Source organism: Pteronotus mesoamericanus, unplaced genomic scaffold (assembly GCF_021234165.1).
Source record: "Pteronotus mesoamericanus isolate MK-2021 breed Mesoamerican mustached bat unplaced genomic scaffold, CSHL_Meso_final contig_20, whole genome shotgun sequence".
In the NCBI taxonomy this organism is placed as follows: domain Eukaryota; kingdom Metazoa; phylum Chordata; class Mammalia; order Chiroptera; family Mormoopidae; genus Pteronotus; species Pteronotus mesoamericanus.
The window spans coordinates 88,464,254-88,481,854 of NW_026555085.1; the positions used below are offsets into that span (position 1 = coordinate 88,464,254).

General features: G+C 34.8%; 1 protein-coding gene across 1 annotated transcript in view; it reads left to right on the forward strand.

Moving 5' to 3' along the window:
• The window catches only part of VTA1 (vesicle trafficking 1), a 46,759-nt gene extending 31,137 nt beyond the window's left edge, over positions 1-15,622 (forward strand). The window contains exons 5-8 of the mRNA XM_054570042.1: positions 867-975; positions 3,104-3,277; positions 9,472-9,552; positions 14,295-15,622. Coding sequence (XP_054426017.1) covers positions 867-975; positions 3,104-3,277; positions 9,472-9,552; positions 14,295-14,440 — 510 coding nt within the window. The 3' untranslated portion in view covers positions 14,441-15,622. The remainder of the gene's footprint in view (positions 1-866; positions 976-3,103; positions 3,278-9,471; positions 9,553-14,294) is intronic.
• Positions 15,623-17,601: the final 1,979 nt, after the last annotated feature.

Here is a 17,601-nt window from a genome sequence, read left to right on the forward strand (position 1 = left end):
CCTGGGAATTGGAAATCAATGTACAGAACCTTTTTAAAAATGTAATATATAAGAGGGTTGTTTGATAAAAAAAGAGAAATTAAATATGGCACAAATTCAGTTATTTGGGGGTTTACTTTTTAAGTTTCTGTATACTACTTATCTGTAGTATCTAGAGAATTTCACATAAAGTACTCAACTAAGGATCTGAACTGTATGCTGTTTTTGTACTCATGAGACTTAGGGGATCTTTGCAAAAGGCAAATAACAGTTGTTTTCAACATAATAAAACTGTATTCTCTCAAACTCTAATGTGCATACACATCCCTGGAGGATCTTTTTAAAGTACAGATTCTGATACAGGCTTGAAGACTCTGCATTTCTGACAAGCTCCCAGTTGATACCAGTACCACTGGTCCAAGGTCCAGTAACTATATCATCTCAGTTTTCCTAAAATCAATTTTTTCCTCTCTAGTGATAATAGTTCAGTTTGTTATTATCTTTCATATTTCATTTTAGAATTTTATCTAGCCTAGCTTTCTCCCTGTGCATAAAAGTCGCAAGTTTTGCTTGAAGGACTCTCCCATATTTCCATTGCAGACTTTCCCTGAAATTCAAAACCGTAAGAGAACTAGCATGTGTCTTGAGGAAGGTAGCTTTTCATGACACCTGTCGAGCCCTAGACAGTTGGTAGAATCCAACTGGTATTCTTCCCTAAGTGTTACATTTCCAGTTGATAGGCGGGGGTGGGTGCCAGAATCTTTCAAAAAACTGTTAGTGCAAATATAGGTTTTATTTAGAAACTATGACATAGGTTATCATAAATGTATATTTTTACTTGACTTTTTTACTGTAGTCTAATACTGATATAAAAATATTTCTTTTAGAATGTGAAACACAGAAAGTATGCAAGGTGGAAGGCAACGTATATCCATAATTGTTTAAAGAATGGAGAGACTCCTCAAGCAGGGCCTGTTGGAATTGAAGAAGATAATGGTATGTATTTATTTATCTAGTAAAATGACTTAGTAGAATCATAATTGTCCATTATATTCTTATTTAAAGTTTTCTGAAGGAACTCTACAATTTTGTGTCCCCCATCAGATCCAAAATTCATGACAATTGGATATAAAATCATAAATTTTGGATCAAACTCCTCTAATGTCAAACTTTGTCAACAAAATGGCTTGGCTGTCTCTTACTTCTAGTGAGATTTCATTCCTGCATAGAACAGACAATCCATTTGTAATTTTAAAAATATTTCCAGCCATGGTTGGTGCGGCTCTGGACTGAACACCGGCGTGCAAATGAAAGCATCGCCAGTTCGATTCCCAGTCAGGGCACATGCCTGGGTTGCAGGCCAGGTCCCCAGTAGGGGGCACACGAGAAGCAACCACACATTGAAGTTTCTCTCCCTCTCTTTCTCACTCCCTTCCCCTCTCTAAAAATAAATAAATAAAATCTTAAAAAATAAAAAATATTTCCAAACCAAAGGACACTCTAATATATTTGCAGGTTTGGTCCCCGGTTAGGGCATGGAGGAGAGGCAACCGATGGATATTTCTTTCTCATATTGATGTTTCTCTCCCTCTTTTTCTTCCTTCCTTCCCCTCTCTTTAAAAAATAAATTAAAAATATTTTGACATGAAATCTAAATTTTTACTGAAATTAGCACTTCAGGTTCTGTCTGCTTGGTATTTACATGGTATACCTATGTTCACCCTTTTATTTTAAAGATATATCTTAAAGCATATAGGTGTTTTTTTTTTCAGTCAACATCAATCTTCAAAATAGTGTTTAGTCCATTTACATTTAATGTAATTATTGCTGTAACTAAATTTAAGGCTAATATTTTTACCATTTATTTTTTGTTAGTTTCATCTGTTTCTGTTCCCTCTTACAGTTTTCTCTGGTGAGTTTTTCCTTTTTCATCCATTATGACTATATTTTTCTCTATGATATAGTACCTAGTTTTAAGTTATTTTCTGTTAATTTCAATATCTGGGTCATTTGAGGGATTTTTTTCTCTAGACTGTCTTTTTTCTCATGACTCTGGTCACATTTTCTTCTCCCTCCAAAATTTCTATTCATTTTTATTGCTGATAAATAAACAATCTTGTAACTCCTTTGCATTTTTTTATTTTTCTCTGTGAAGTCTTGATTCTTGTTATAACAGACAATCAACTTGCCTGAACTCAAACACTCCCCCTCTTTCTTTCCTCTTTAAGGTATTGCTTTTCAAACTTCCCAGAGTCTTCCCTGAGTGTGCATGCGTAGTTGAGGGCCATATAAGTATTTAGTTGGAGCTCACATACACATTTTAAGACCCACTTTTCTGCAACACTTCCCTTTGTACAGACGGTTAAGTGCCCTCAAGTGAAAAGCCACAAAAAAAGGAATTCTTACCTTGTAAGATTTCTTCTCCCAAGAGTCATCTTCCCTGTAGTTTCTACCAACTTTCGGTTATTCTTCATGCCTTTAAACAATGGGGTTTTTTTCCCTTCCCAGAACGTGTAAATGTTGGCGTTCTCTGACATAGGAGAAAATTATGGTGTTGTATATATAGGATGACTACATCTACAGGGTTACTTAGGGTTAGTAAAATGAGTATCGTAGAGTAGTATATAGATGATTTTTGTTTATTTAAACTTATCTATATTGAACATGGAATATGTTGATCAGAGAAAAAATGTTGATTAACTTAATAATTTGGACAACAAACCACAGCCATTTAATAGCTGATAAATAATAGCTATTGAATAAAAAAAGGCAGTGTCAGAAAATAGAGTTCATACAGAGCAACATAAAAGTGACATGTTTTGCTAAAAGCATCATTTTTTTTACATGTTTAAGGAATGGGTTTAAAGGAAGTTTATTTTTAGGAAGAATATACTATATGCAAAGATTTTATAGAATTGGAGTAAGTAAAAGAAATGATAATCATATTGTCAGGCATAACTTTAGAATATTTAAAACTATTATTTTAAAAGATAGAACGTGCTTATCAGCAGCATTAAATAGATTTGGATTTGAAGATCTGTCATGCCTGTATAGCAAATAAGAACATTCAGCACTTTTATTTCAGAATACCTAGTCTGACTTTGCCATGTATGTTCTTTAATAGATGTTGAAGAAAACGAAGATGTTGGAGCAACCTCTCTGCCCACACAGCCACCTCAGCCGTCATCGTCAGCCTACGACCCCGGCAACATGCCGCCAAGCAGCTATACCGGGATACAGATTCCTCCCGGTGCCCACGCGCCGGCCAACACCCCGGCAGAAGTGCCTCACGGCGCAGGTAGGAAACTAAAGTTCAGCGGGCTTGGAACTCTCCTTTCATAGATAAGAACGACACTGCTTACCACGTCTGTGCCTCATAATGACGGTCATGAAGCATGGCAAGGCCTTTAAATTCCATTTGGACCCACAAAAAAAACCAAAACGTTAAGTCATTTCATGGAAATATTAATATCAGTTGTACAGTGGAACTGTGGTTCTCAAACTTATTCCATTCCAGAAGGCTGTTTGAGAAGCAATTTGTTCAAAAACCAAATCATTTTTTTCCCATTAGAAATGCTGGATTAGCATGAAAGTGTTGCCAGGTTGAGAATCAAACTTTTCGACAACCGATATATTTTTTTTTCCGTGAACAACTTGGTTGAGAACCAAATTGTTTGAGATGGGAGATGTTTGAGATCAAGGTTTGACTGTATTTTAATTTTATGAGAAAAGACAGAACATTTACGTATATTGATTACTATATCAACCTTATATTAATAAGAATAGCTTCTATTCTTTTCATGTGTGTTGTTGATTTCTTTTTCTCCCCCCCCACCCTCCCCGGAACAGCACTGGGGTGAGAGGGACTCATAGGATATGTCAGTCAACGTCTCGCTGCAAAAGCAAGATTCAGCTTTTCTGCCTCAGCAACTGAGGACACTGCGCTGCCCTTGTGTTATGGATGAAGGGGAGGCACAGAATTTCAGTAGCAGTGGAATCACAACATAGTGAAAGGAGAGGGTTTGTTTTGTTTTTTTTTTTTTTAAGATTACAAATATGTGACTAAAAACAGGGAAGTCGTATCTACCATCTTGGAATGATTGAGGACTGCATGTCTGTGTTTTCATAGAAAAAAGATCTGACAAAATTAGCCTCCCATAAACTAATATCGGTAAAGTTTTTTTATAAATTGCAAAGAGATGTTCTTCCATCTACTTGCATTGTTAACATAGCATCACCCCTACTTCAAATAGAAGGTATTTAAAGCCATAATTTAAGTCTTTAATTTTTAACTTTTTAAAAATTTTTAATGAAAATTGTTATTAAAATTTTAACTTTCAGCATAAGGGTAATCTGCAGTAGTAAAGTACATAGCATTCCCAAACCTTTCATTGACGAAATGAATCATCCTTTGAGTCCTGATGTCTGCCATTTCTATTACATAATACAGGAGTACTTCATGACCTTCAGCTTCGGTTTACTCAAACCATTTAGTTTATTTTTAGATGAGTTGCATGGCATTTAAAAGTTTTGAGTGAATAAAAAAGCTGTGGTACATTTACACAGTTGAATACTACTCAGCCATAAAAATGAAGGAAATCTTACCCTTTCAGCAGCAGGGATGGACCTGGAGAGCATTATGCTGAGTGAAATAAGCAGTCAGAGAAAGTCTAGTACCATATGACCTCACTCATACATGGAACCTAATGAACAAAATAAACAAACAAGCAAATAGAGACAGACTCAGAGTTAGAGAACAGGCTGACAGCTGTAGGGGAAGAACTAGAAGGGGGCGGAGGGATTGAGCAAAAAAGGAAAAAGGGAGGAGGAATTCAGGGACATGGACAACAGTGTGGTGAAGGAAACGGGGTAAACGGTGATGGACAGAGACTCGGCTTGGGGTGGTGAACACACAACACAGGGCACAAATGATGTGTTACAGAATTGTGCGCCTGAAACCTGTTGTGATTTTATTAGCCAGTGTCACCCCACATAAAGTCAATAACAGTAAACTATACAAATATTTCAAAACATTTAATTGGTAGAATGAGTCGTCCTTTGAGTCCTGATTTCTACCATTTCTATTACATAATACACGAGTACTTCATGACTTTCAGCTTCAGTTTACCAAAACCATTTAAGATATTTTTACATGAGTAATAGTTTTAACACTGATCTCTTTTGTGTCATCCTTCATTCTGTGTATTTTACTCTGCCTTTTATTGCTCTATTGTCTATGTGATGGCATTAATAGCCAAGCCAATTTAAATTAGTTTGTAAGTAAAATTATATAGAACACTGTTCTAAATATTTCATCTTTTAGAGATACTGAAAATTCCTGTAGAATGATATAAGCAAAACCAGCTATTTAGGTGTATTAGTCTTAAATGGATACTGTTTCAGTTACACTACTAAATTTAACACTAATCAAGAGCTGCACACAGAAACATCCCTGTGGAAGGATGAAGTGGGAATAAAATGCATTTTGGAGTCAAATAATTTGGATATTAGTTTCTACCCCTTGCTAACCCACAAGCTCACTGTTATTCATCTGCTTTTGACCTAGGTTTCTCCTCTTTCTAAAATGAAATCAATCATACTTGAAATCAATCAAACATCTCATGGATGTTTTAATTATTAAAAGGGAAAAAGAATGAAAATTGACTAGTACTGTGCCTGACACAAATAAGCAAATCAGCACATTTGCTTCCTTTCCTTTTTTTTCCTCTCTTCCTTCCTATTTCTGTGCCAAAGAAAGACAGGGTGTTTATTAGCAGGTTAATGAACAATCAAAATCATTTTGTGAATCAAAGGAAGTGTCACATTTGGGGATAGAATATGACCCTAAAAAGATTGTCTGAGGGGCGTTGCTTTAGACAATATATCGTGGAGCACAGTAGTGGTATAGCTAAATATACATATTTTATATGTAGATGTCCTCTATGTACATATGTGAGGGAATGTATACTTCCAGTAGAAGGGTTATATCAAGTTGAACCATATGAAATTGCTATTTTTGTCCAACAAAAGTGATAGAATATTGGTAGTTTCATATATTCAAACTAACAGACAATATTTCCTGCTTAGAAAATGCATCACATAAAAATAGATGATAGGAGATAGTCTTCTATTAGGTGTTTTTCTGGCATGAATTGGTCATTTTGATCCAGTCAAGTTCTGACCATATTTCTTTTTTTCTCTCTTTTGTTTCTCATAGTAGAAGCAATAAAATTAAAAACCTGTGACTTTCTTAAGATAAGGTTATATCTTGTTACTTTATACACCCTTATAGACTTAGCATTTAAATAATTATAGCTATTTTATAAATATTTGTAAAGAAACTATATTATATATTTGTCATCCTTAATTTACGAACAGTAAAGAAATTAGGCAATTATCCCAAGAAAATTAAAGTATTAACTTACCTAGTAAATAACAGAACCAGAGTTTGAACTGAAGTCATCCTTATTTCATGTTTAGTACCTTCCTTTTTTCCCTTTCTCTAATCAAATCAAAACCTACTTTTCTGATACATATTCCCTGCCTAAGGTTGAATTGAAATTTAGAATCATCTCTTAGCTGGCAAAATTTTTTTCTGTTATATTTGAAACAGTTTTTAAAAAAGCAGTTTATTGTTGCCTAATAGAAAATGAAATAAGATTTTTAGTTTATAAATATAGCAGATGTTTCCCCTCTTATTCACTTTAAGAGTGATTTACTCTCTCTCATATAAAGGTCCAGGATGCACTTTTATCAAAGGGAAATCCTTAAGATAGCTGAAAAGAATAGTACGTACTAATATACAGTTTTTAGTTCTTCCACAAGAAAGTAATGGGAGTGCAGCGAGAGTAGGGATTGCGGTTGTTTAAAGAGGCTGTGAGCTTGCTCTTGTGCCTGACCATGGTAGTCAGATGGGAGCAGTACGGCGCGTACTGATTTCCTTCTCTTCAGACACTCACGTCTACAGTTGGTGAATATAGAGGAAGATTTCAGCGAATAATCTAAGTAGATTAAATAATAATTTTATAATTAATGCTAGTCTTTTAATTGTAAATGCAGCTTACCTCATGTAAATATTAAAAACTTTCACTGTTTCTAAATGTTAACAGTACCGCGTTTGAGTTCTAAACAGCTTTCAAACTTGTTTATATTCTGGCCTAATCATTTGGATCAATGCTGTTTTCTGTGATTATACTGATGTTTTATATGCAACCCAAACCCTCCTGTGTTCTTACCTTTACTTTAGTGTTCTTAATAGCTAGCATGTCCTGCTGCCTTTTCCTCTGCTTCTCCAAATGCTACTACTTTTCTCTTCAATTATACTTTTTTTGGATAGTCTTCTCTACTTATCAACACCTATTTTTCTCCACACCGTTTAGTCACTAGAACAATTTAGTACTTAATTAGAAATCTTGCAGTGTTTGATTCTTAAATGTGTATTATTAATTCCATCTAATAGGATATGTAACTATTTAAAACTTAACCAAAACTACTTTTTATAATTCTTTTTTGTTAAATAATAGAAAAATATTTTCAACTCCCTAGGAATGTTCACCTAACCTACTGCACTATGAGGGGGGGCTGCAGCCCATATGCAAATTGACAAATGAGACCTTTCCAAATGAGAAGGGAAAAAAACTAGATTTGGGCATATCAAAAAATAATGAAAATGCATTGAAAACAGTGTTTACAGATTTGACTGGTATGTATGCACTCAGAGTGGGCAAGTACTAGGATGCTATGCCCCATGGCAAGGCGTTACGGGGGTCGCCGAGAGGGCCGGCCTTGGCTCCTGTGTGTCAGGACAGCTGAAGCAGCATCTTCTCACCAAGGCTGGCAGCCTATGTTGCTAGTTCAAGGCTCAGCTCAATGACTGTGACCAGAATTTCTTAATTAAATGCAGACTACCTATTTTTTTGATACTGCTCAAATAAAACTTTACTACATAACTACATTTTTTCCCTGTAAATTCTGTTTGTTCCTGTAAATTGATACTGCCTGCCCAAACATATGGAGATACACAGATAATATTTAAAAATTGGTGCAGAATGCCGATGATAAGTTATGTGTGCCTTCTCCATAGAGAAAGGGATTTCTTTGGAGGATTTTAATTTGGGCAGAAACACAAGTTACTTAGCAAGGAATGGCATTGATATCTAGATGGTTCTATGAGAGGGTTATGGAACATTCATTTTTATACACATACATTGGGGTGGACACATACATGCTTGTATGTACATGGAAGGGTGCCCTAGAAACTGCCCAGAGCCCTAAAGTGGCCTTGAGTAGGAATAAGAAGTAGGCTGTTCATATGCATTTTTTTTACTATTTAAAAATTATATTTGACTCTTTGTATTCCTTTGTACTTTTAAATTTTTTATTAGTTCAATTTTTTGACTATTAGAACGTAATATTTTTATGACTTAAGAGTTCCAAAGGGGTAAAATGAAACTAATTTGCCCTAAATCAAAATTAAGTGAGATAAAATAGCATATATATTTAAGCCATTTTTTCTTTTGGATTGATAATAAGAAAGTCCTGCAAAGTAAAAACTTCAAACCGCAGACTATATTTTAGAATTTAAGTCAGACTTTTTGAAACCATTGTGCTAGGAAGCTCATTGGCTTTGTTTTTGTTTTCCTAAAAACTTGCCCATTTGTTTTCTCCTTCTTCTATTTCCTCCTTTTTATTTCATTGTTTTCTCACTTTACCCTTATTACAAATTGCCAATTTGAATTTAACCTATTAGCTCAGAGCAAATGAATCCTGTTTTCTACTTGAGTGCATTGATTTAGAGTAATCAACTTTCTTGTTCATTTGCTTTCTTACAGATTGAATCATTTAAGTTGAATCATTTAAGCCTCTCTGGGAAGTTTCAATAATTTGTGTTTTTTAAATGATTAGTGATCTTCTACTTTTATATTACTTAGCATTAGTCAGGAATGCTAGTTATTCTCTGAATACGACAGCCATAACAAGTTACAATAGTAAATCACAACTAATTTTTTATTGGATATACAAAAACATCATCTTAAAAATGTGTTAACTGGAAAATTAGGAATGTATAATTTTTAATTTAATGCAGAGAGTTGAAATGGGACTTATCCTGTAAGGTAAATTAAATCATAATTGTATCCCACCTTGACCCCAGATTATTTAATTGACCAGGAAATTAGTAGGTAAGAAAGGAGTGTCATTGCTTGTATAGATACTTGGTAGGCTTTAATTAAGAGGCACGCTGAAACATTAGACATGACAAACAAAATACATAAAAGGAAATGTATAGCCAATACATATATGTAAACACTCAGAATGTATTTTCCTGCATATTTTCTATACCAGTCTCCAACATCAAATAACTCTATCAAATTAGAATACATTAAAGGTTCAAGGAAGCAATGCAATTCCTCTGTGATTCTTTAAGTGCTTTCCTAGTATACAATTAAAGAGGTGTAAAATTTTAATACCATTCTGTGGTTTTCTGATTTGCAGGTGTAACAACTAATACCATCCAACCTACTCCACAAACTATTCCGGCCATTGATCCTGCGCTTTTCAGTACAGTTTCCCAGGGTAAGCCAGCTGGCTGTTTTATGAGTAATAGTGTATCTTTTGTTTTGAGGTGTGGTTTTATCATTTTACCTTTGGAATGTCTAGGTAATTTGAAGCTCGTTTCCTTGAATGTCCTTGTTCACTCTATTCTCCAGTAAACCAAGATTGTTTCCTGTTATCAAAATACCTAAATCCAAAGCCATTTAATTTTCTTTTATTTTTCCATTCTTTTTTCACATATTGCTGATATATAGTGGCACAAACACGTAGCCAAAGATATCAAGGAAGCTTAGATTAGTTTAGTTCAAGATTACCATGTGTTGTGATTATGGTATTTCTCAAGGGCACTCAGTGATTAGATTATTCAAGAAGAGAGGAACTGGCTATAATTGAAAATAAAAATCTCTTAGAGTAATTTTTTTTCTTTTTCTTTCTATTTTTTTTATTGTTGTTCAAGTACAGTTGTCTCCATTTTCCTGCCACCACTTTCCCCTGCCCCCCTCACCCCTACTTCCCCTACTCAATCCTTGCCCCCTTTGGCTTTGCCCATGGGTCCTTTATACATGTTCCTTGATGACCCTTAGTTCATAGGCTAGGTGACTGGTTTGTTGACTTTAATCTTTCCTTCTTTTCCAGCTTTTGTGTTATTTTTCTCCCAGTCCATTGTTGTGTTTATTTTGGTCCCGCTCATTCAAATTTTCTTCATATGTCTGAGGGGATTTAGTTTTTTTTGTTTAGAATGAAACATTGCTCTGTTATTTTTAGTTGTGTTACTGGATTTGCCCTGATGCCGTCTGCAGGTCCATTTTCCCATGGGATTTTCCGGTTCTCCCTGTGTGAATGGGGACTGGACATGAAGCTACCCGCCTCTCAGTCATGGAATGAGGAGAACTTTTTTTGGAAGGGGAATGGGAGGATGTATCACATCTACCTCGTTGATATCATTATGAACGTAACATGAATAGCTTAAATTGTGTTTTTCTAATTTTGTACTCAGTTGGCTTACTAGTATGGCAGCAAAAAGATTGATCTGTAGTTGGTTCAGAATTTAATGAAAGTTAGGGAAGATATGGCCAGAGATACATGCTTGTCTGAAGCAGAGCACTGTGTACTCTCTGCTGAAAGTAACGGTGTCTCCATGAACCAAGAACTGTGTAGGTGACTATATATTTAAATAGAAACAAAAAGATTTTAATTGATTTGTAAGTTACAGTGTTAATGAAAACGGAGAATGCCTCTTGTGTGCTGTTGGTGGGACTGTTAATTGGTAAAGCTTTTCTCAGGAGCATATGTCATTATCAGAATTGCAAATACAATTTTTTTTTGGCTCAGCTATTATACTTTTAGGAATCTATCTTTAAAAAATACTTAGACATGGGCATAAAATGTGTTTATATGTGTTTATATTTATGTCAACGTCATTGTAGTAATAAAAAACAGTCTTAAGTGCTTATTAGTGAAAAAGTGGTTAATTAATTATGATGTGTCTATACTAAGGAATACTGTGCACATATTTAAACAAACATGATAACTCCATGGGAAAAGATCTAGACATAGTAAAAAAGCAATTTGCAGAACATTATATAGTATGGCCCTCTTTAGGGGGGAAAAACATTTAAAACCATACTCTCCTATGTGTACGTGTGTATGTAAATGTAGAGGAAAAGCCTAGAGAGTCCACAGAAATAAATAGTGGTTTCACAACCACCATCTCTACCATCACTGCCACCTCTAGAACTTCTGGCACCCCCTTCCTGTCACAGTTTTCTGCTTAGTGTTTAGTACTTACTGCCTTTTAACAGGAGACACATAATGTATGTATTAGTATCAATATATTTTAAATATTTCTCTAATAAAACTTTGGCTTTCTCTGGAGAGGAGAATGAAATGGAAAAGGTAGGTATTTGACACACAGTGTTTACGTTTTTACCTTGTGTACCTCTATATAGTATCAGTATGAACATCAACTCACCTCATAAAGTTTTTTGAGAGGTAAATGGAATACCAGAAAGCCTTTAGCATAGTACCTGAGGCAGTAAAATTCTGCCTCTAGTCATTGCTACTGTTACTGCCAGTATTACGTGTCATGTCTTGGCAGTGCCTGGATTTAAGGTAAGATTATACTACTACGCTTTGCATTTACCTCCACAGCTGGCTGCAGGTCAGGTGGTTCCCCTACGATTCCGCCTGTGCATCCATAATGTCACAGAATCATAGGATGCATTAGGATCAGAGTGTCCAAGGTCCTTGACATGAATTTCTAGAACTACCTAGTTAAATAGGAAAGGACCTCTAAAGACCCATTTTGGAAATATTTACAATTAAGTGTTATTCCTTGGAAACTTGACAAGTCAGCCTTGGAAAATGATGCTTATGCCAAGTGGGCATGGAGGGATTTCCCTTTTCACCAAATGACGTTACCTTTGATCCAGGGCTGACCAGGGCCGTCTTTCCAGCATAACGGAGACCTTGCTGGATAGCTCCAGCTGTCTTCTGCCCCTGTTCTTGTCCTGCTCTGAGAAGGGAAAATTAGGTCTATGATACGGACAGTCTTATCCGAAGCCATCCAGAACTTAAAAGCACAGATTTCATAAGAGAGACTCTGTGTTAAACAGTCTCTCTAATCCTTTACACACCCTTTAGGGTCGCCATATTATCTACCTCTGGTTCTGATTCTGGCAAATTTTAACGAAAGGAAAACACCTTTTAGTTTTGTGCATTAGTCAGTATTTCCTATTTTTAATACAAAATCAGATAAAATGAAATTGAACTATTTTCCCTTCCTGTCTTTTCCACTTCTATTATTTAGTTTTTAAATGCTAATTTAAAAGAAAAATAATTAGGAGACATTTTATTTTTATTTAAAAATTATAATTAAAATGCTTTATTTTAGTGACTTGTACGTTATATTTTTTAAATGAAGGAAAGCCTGAACTGTTACAAAATACTAACAGTAACTATTTGAATGACTTAAGTTCTTTATATTTCTGATGGTTGAAAACATCACATCTCTATCTAAGTCTATAACTTATATTTTTTATCTAAATTATAAGTTAGTTATTATCTAGTTATATTTTAAGTTACATAATTTGTCATACATGTCTGTTTATTATATACCTTTAATTATATTTTTTGTTAAAATACTTTCACATTTTATAAATACTGAAATACTTGTAAGAAAAATCAGTATCTATTTTAAAATTCTTTTATAATTAGTAGATAAGTTTAGTTTATGAAACTAATATAATAACTGAGTTCTTGACACTATACACATTTATCTGAGTAATATATAAGTGATATGTCAGCAAAATAGTGCTAAAGCTAATGCTATAAATGTAAGATTAGTTCTGAGCATTAGGGCTTTCTTCCAGCAAGTCCAGTAAATTCTGGATGGATGCCTTATATATTTAAAGATTGTCCTATAATAGGAGGATAAGAATATTAAAACACAGAATGAGCAGTGTTAAGATAAACTAAAATGTTAAAAGTGTCTCAGTTACCTAGATATATGTAGTTCGGTGGCAAGAGCCTCTTAATATGCGTTGAAAAACCGTATATTAAGAATCGTGTAGGTATTTACAAGCAAAAAACAAAACCTGAAGTATGTCTGACTAAACTGTCCACAGAACTGCAGGATAATTTTTTTTTAGATTTAATGGGTAACAAAATATACTATCTGTTCTTTCTAGTCCATGCCCCTAGCCTTTTGATCAGTTCTAGAATCCTCAAAATTTTTAAGGAAAATGGTATTTCAGAAGACAAAATACAAAGTCAGTATTTAACTTCATCTGTAGAAAATTATATTCAAGTATATTCAAATCTTAGATTCTATGAAATGTATTTAGTGTAGTTTTTAATTCAAATTATTTAGAAAGGCCCTACACACATCAGTCACAATGTGTAAGTAGGAAACTTGTGGAGAAAATACATTTTGGAGAGATAATTTGTAAGGGTGATTTACTTGTTCAGTTGTGTAGTTTAATGATATAAAACCTCTGTTAAACCCTAAAGGTTTTTTACATGGGTAGCACAAAAATGTAATATCTTTTTATGCGTAAAAAAAGTTAAACAACTTACGTAATATTTTCACATAAACTGTTACTCCTTTTTTTTTAAGAGGGTTATATTTCCAGTTCAAATGAGGGTTGAGTGATTTAGTCTATGTGTATTGTTCCATGAAAATAGAGGCAGAGAGATGCTAGCATAAACACCAAAGCTGGTATCCTTGTCCTCCAGAGTATAAGTTTTTGTAATTAATTTGCCAAAATATAAAGGCTTCTAGTTTACTACTTCTGAAAGAAAAATCTTGCTCATGTAGGTTATTATGTATTGGTATATGTATGGTTTATATTAGTTTTTTTAAGATTTATTTATTTACTTACTTTTAGAGAAAAGGGAAAGGAAGGAGAGAGGGCAAGAAACATCAATGTGTGGTTGCCTTTCCTGTGCCCCCTGCTGGGGACCTGGCCCACAAACCAGGCCCCTGCCTTGACTGAGAATCGAACCTACAGCGCTTTGGTTCACAGGCTCACACTCAATCCACTGAGCCACACCAGCCAGGTGTATGATTTATATTAGTAAAAAAAGAAATTGATAGCATGAGAAAATTTATATAACTACAACTGGAACTGGAAAATTCCAGTTGTATTTATCTTGTTACATAACCTCTAATACTTTCTATAATCTTGAATTCAAGCATTTACCTATCCTAAACAGACAGCTTTATATTCTTATTAATATTTTAATTATTCTTTGTCTTCCAGGGGATATCCGTCTTACACCGGAGGACTTTGCTAGAGCTCAGAAATACTGCAAATATGCTGGCAGCGCTTTGCAGTATGAAGATGTCAGCACTGCTGTGCAGAATCTTCAGAAAGCCCTCAAGTTACTGACTACAGGCAGAGAATAACACCTTTGCACAGCAGATCCGTGCATTTTTGGCATAAAGAACTAACGTCCATTACTCTATCTTCAGCATTTCAGGAGCACAGTTCTAAGGAAGATTTCAGTTCCATTGCCTCTAACAGTGAAATCTGTGTCTGTGTATCAGATTCCTGTTGAAGCATTCATCAGCAGCCTCAACCAGTTTTCATTGCCCATTTAGTGGATCCAGTAATCTCTGGGTAAATAGGGCTGATGTTAGCAAGACCCTAAATCTGCCCATTGAACGCTGCTTGAAAAAATGAAAATACAGTTCTATAAAATGTAATGGGCATAAGCTTTGTATCTTAATTTACATAAATTAAGGAATATTTTAATCTATAATTTGGACAGATTACTTTGCTATAAAACTCTAAATTTCACATTTAATAAAATCTGCCAGAATATTATAGATTAGACGTGTTTTTTGTTTTCATCAGAAATTACAAAACAAATATGAACATCCTAAACTGTTAGATGAATCTGAAAGAGATTGTGTTCAAAATTCAATTTATATTATGTTAAATATTACTACATTAAAAGTTAAAATTTTTATGGAAAGAAGTAAGGTAAAGAGGTAGAATCACTTTTAGACTTAAGAATAATGTTGGTTTCCTAACTGCTTTCCCTTATCCATTGAAGCTTAAGATGAATTGGTATTTGCTTCATAGGCAGTTTGACTGCATGTATTAGAGAATGAAAAAACACTTTAGTAATGCCTGGAAACTTGGTGCTTTAAGTTAAGATTCTCCTCTGCTGCTACAGAATGGATTCTCTAGAGTGAATAGCTATGAATGATGCAGAAGATTATAAGAAATTAGATTCTCAGTTGTTACATTTATAAGTTTTGTCACCTGCATTTTTGCTCTGTAAAAAAAAATAAATCCCTGGATTCTTTTTACTAGTTCGACTTACTACAGAGCCAGATGTCTGTTTTGATTTGCATGCTAGAATTGTCATATTTTTAAGTCATTACTTTTAGTGACAGGAATATGATATTTCTGTAATAAGAATTTTCTTGATGATAGAGATATATTTGGCAAATTTACCTGTAATTTATCTGGTTCATTTCATTTATTCCACAAAGACTGAAGTACTTTAACATATGGGTTAGCGTACGATGGTCCATGGATTGGCCACTTGTTGTGTAAATAAAGTTTTATTGACTCGATACCATACCCATTCATTTGTTTTATCTGTGATTGCTTTCCACAACTGCAGAATTATATTTCCTACAAGCCTAAAATATTTACTATTTGGCCTTCTTTAAAAAAGTTTGATGACCTCTGATCTCATAGTCTAGCTGAAAGAAAATGAATTATTAACTCAATCATTTGTCAGTTTTTCTTTGCATAAGTGCAATGATGTTGTATAGGTTTGATAGAGTGAGTATTCAGACAGAATAAACTGTTGTAAATTATTGCAAGAACAAGCACCAAATAACATGCCTTCTGAAGAATGTTCGTGTCTTTCACAACTTAATTCCTGCAGCATTTGTAGAAATCCAGTGCTCTCATTGACTTTAGAACTCCCTTGCAATAGAAAAATTGCTAGAATGGTCATTACTGTTGTAAGAGGTAAAAATTGTAATACAAATCTGAATATGTCTGCACTAGAGGAAAAGTGGCACCTCTTACTTCACATCCTTTGTGTTACTCCCAGTGGGGAAAGCAAAGGGAAGGAAGAAGATAATGTGGGAACCCTGGAGTCTCCTGATGAGTAAGCCAGGGTGTGGCAGTCCTTATCTGTAAACCGGAAGCAATACCGCCAGCCACCTCAGAGCTGGTTATAACAGCTAAACAAGATGTAGATGTGAAGCGGTCAGCACATAGTAGCATTCTATACATGTTTATTGTTGTTAACAATGTGACATTAATATGAATTGTTAATTTATTGCCCAAATATCAGGAAGTCCAAGTTTTCTCTGTGGCCTATTGCTTAAAAATGCTCTCTTGCGTGAGGGATTAACTATAAAGATTTTTTTTAATTTCGTATTTCTTCATAAAAAAAATCTGAGAAGATAAAGTTAGAAATTTACTGATGTAACATTAAGATAGCTGTTTTCATTGAGTCATTCAACCTGTATTTATTGAGCAGCTGTTTTGTTCCTGATAGTGTCATGCATGAAGAAACTCTAAAACAAGGGAAAAAATGACTGATTCATAGACTATATTCAAATGAGAGGAAACAGATAAATTTAATAAAAACTATCATGTTTCCAAAGGGTAATTATTAGAAATGAAAATCTCGGCCCTACCCTGCCCCAGTTCTACCCAATCAGAAACCCAAAGTGTGGGGCCTAGCTTGCTTAAGTTTTAAGAAACACTTTAGGTAGTCTGGTGGTCCCTGAAGTTGAGTTTTTTAGCGCCACCCAAATCAGAAGCATCAAGAGAGAGGGAGAAGACAGGTTCTGTTGAAGCTGTGGTTCACGAAGTGTGGCCTCTGGGCCCCCAGTATCAGCAACACCTAGGAACTTGTTAGAAAGTTCTGGGGACTGCACTTTAGGAACTTCGGTATTAGTGATGAATGTTATGGAGAAAAACTAGAATATAGCATAGAAGATGCTTAGGTATGTGTAAATATGTGCATATTTACATAGGATAGGCATCACTGACAGGCATTTGAGCAAAGCAGGAAAGGGAGGTAGAGAAGAGGTCAGAGGAAGTGAGTGAGGAAGGCTTGTGAAGTTGCTAGCAGGCTCGGGACTAGACAGGCTTTTTTGTTAAAAAGTACTTTAAGGAAGATGGGGTACTACAAGGTCTTGAGCAGAGGAGTTATCTGATGTGACTTTTAGAAGCATAATAGCTAGTGTGGGAGGCTGATTAAAAGTATTGCAATAATTACAGTGAGATACTCTGATGGCTTAGGTCAGGGGTAGCAGTGGAGGTAATGTCATTGGTTTCTGGCTATTAAAGTCAAGCCACGGTATTTCTGGTCAACTGTATCTCAGGTATGTTCATGGAATTGAGCCATATGTGACTTGTATTTCTAGAAATATGGTAAGTGTTAAGGTTATATGCTGCTCTTTCTAAAGAAATTTATACTCTAACAGCAGCATTGTCACAAATACCTTTGAACAATAACGGAGCAGGGGTTGAGGGTTTTGCTTATCTAAATAGCTTCTATCCAAGCACCCCGCCCCCCACCTCT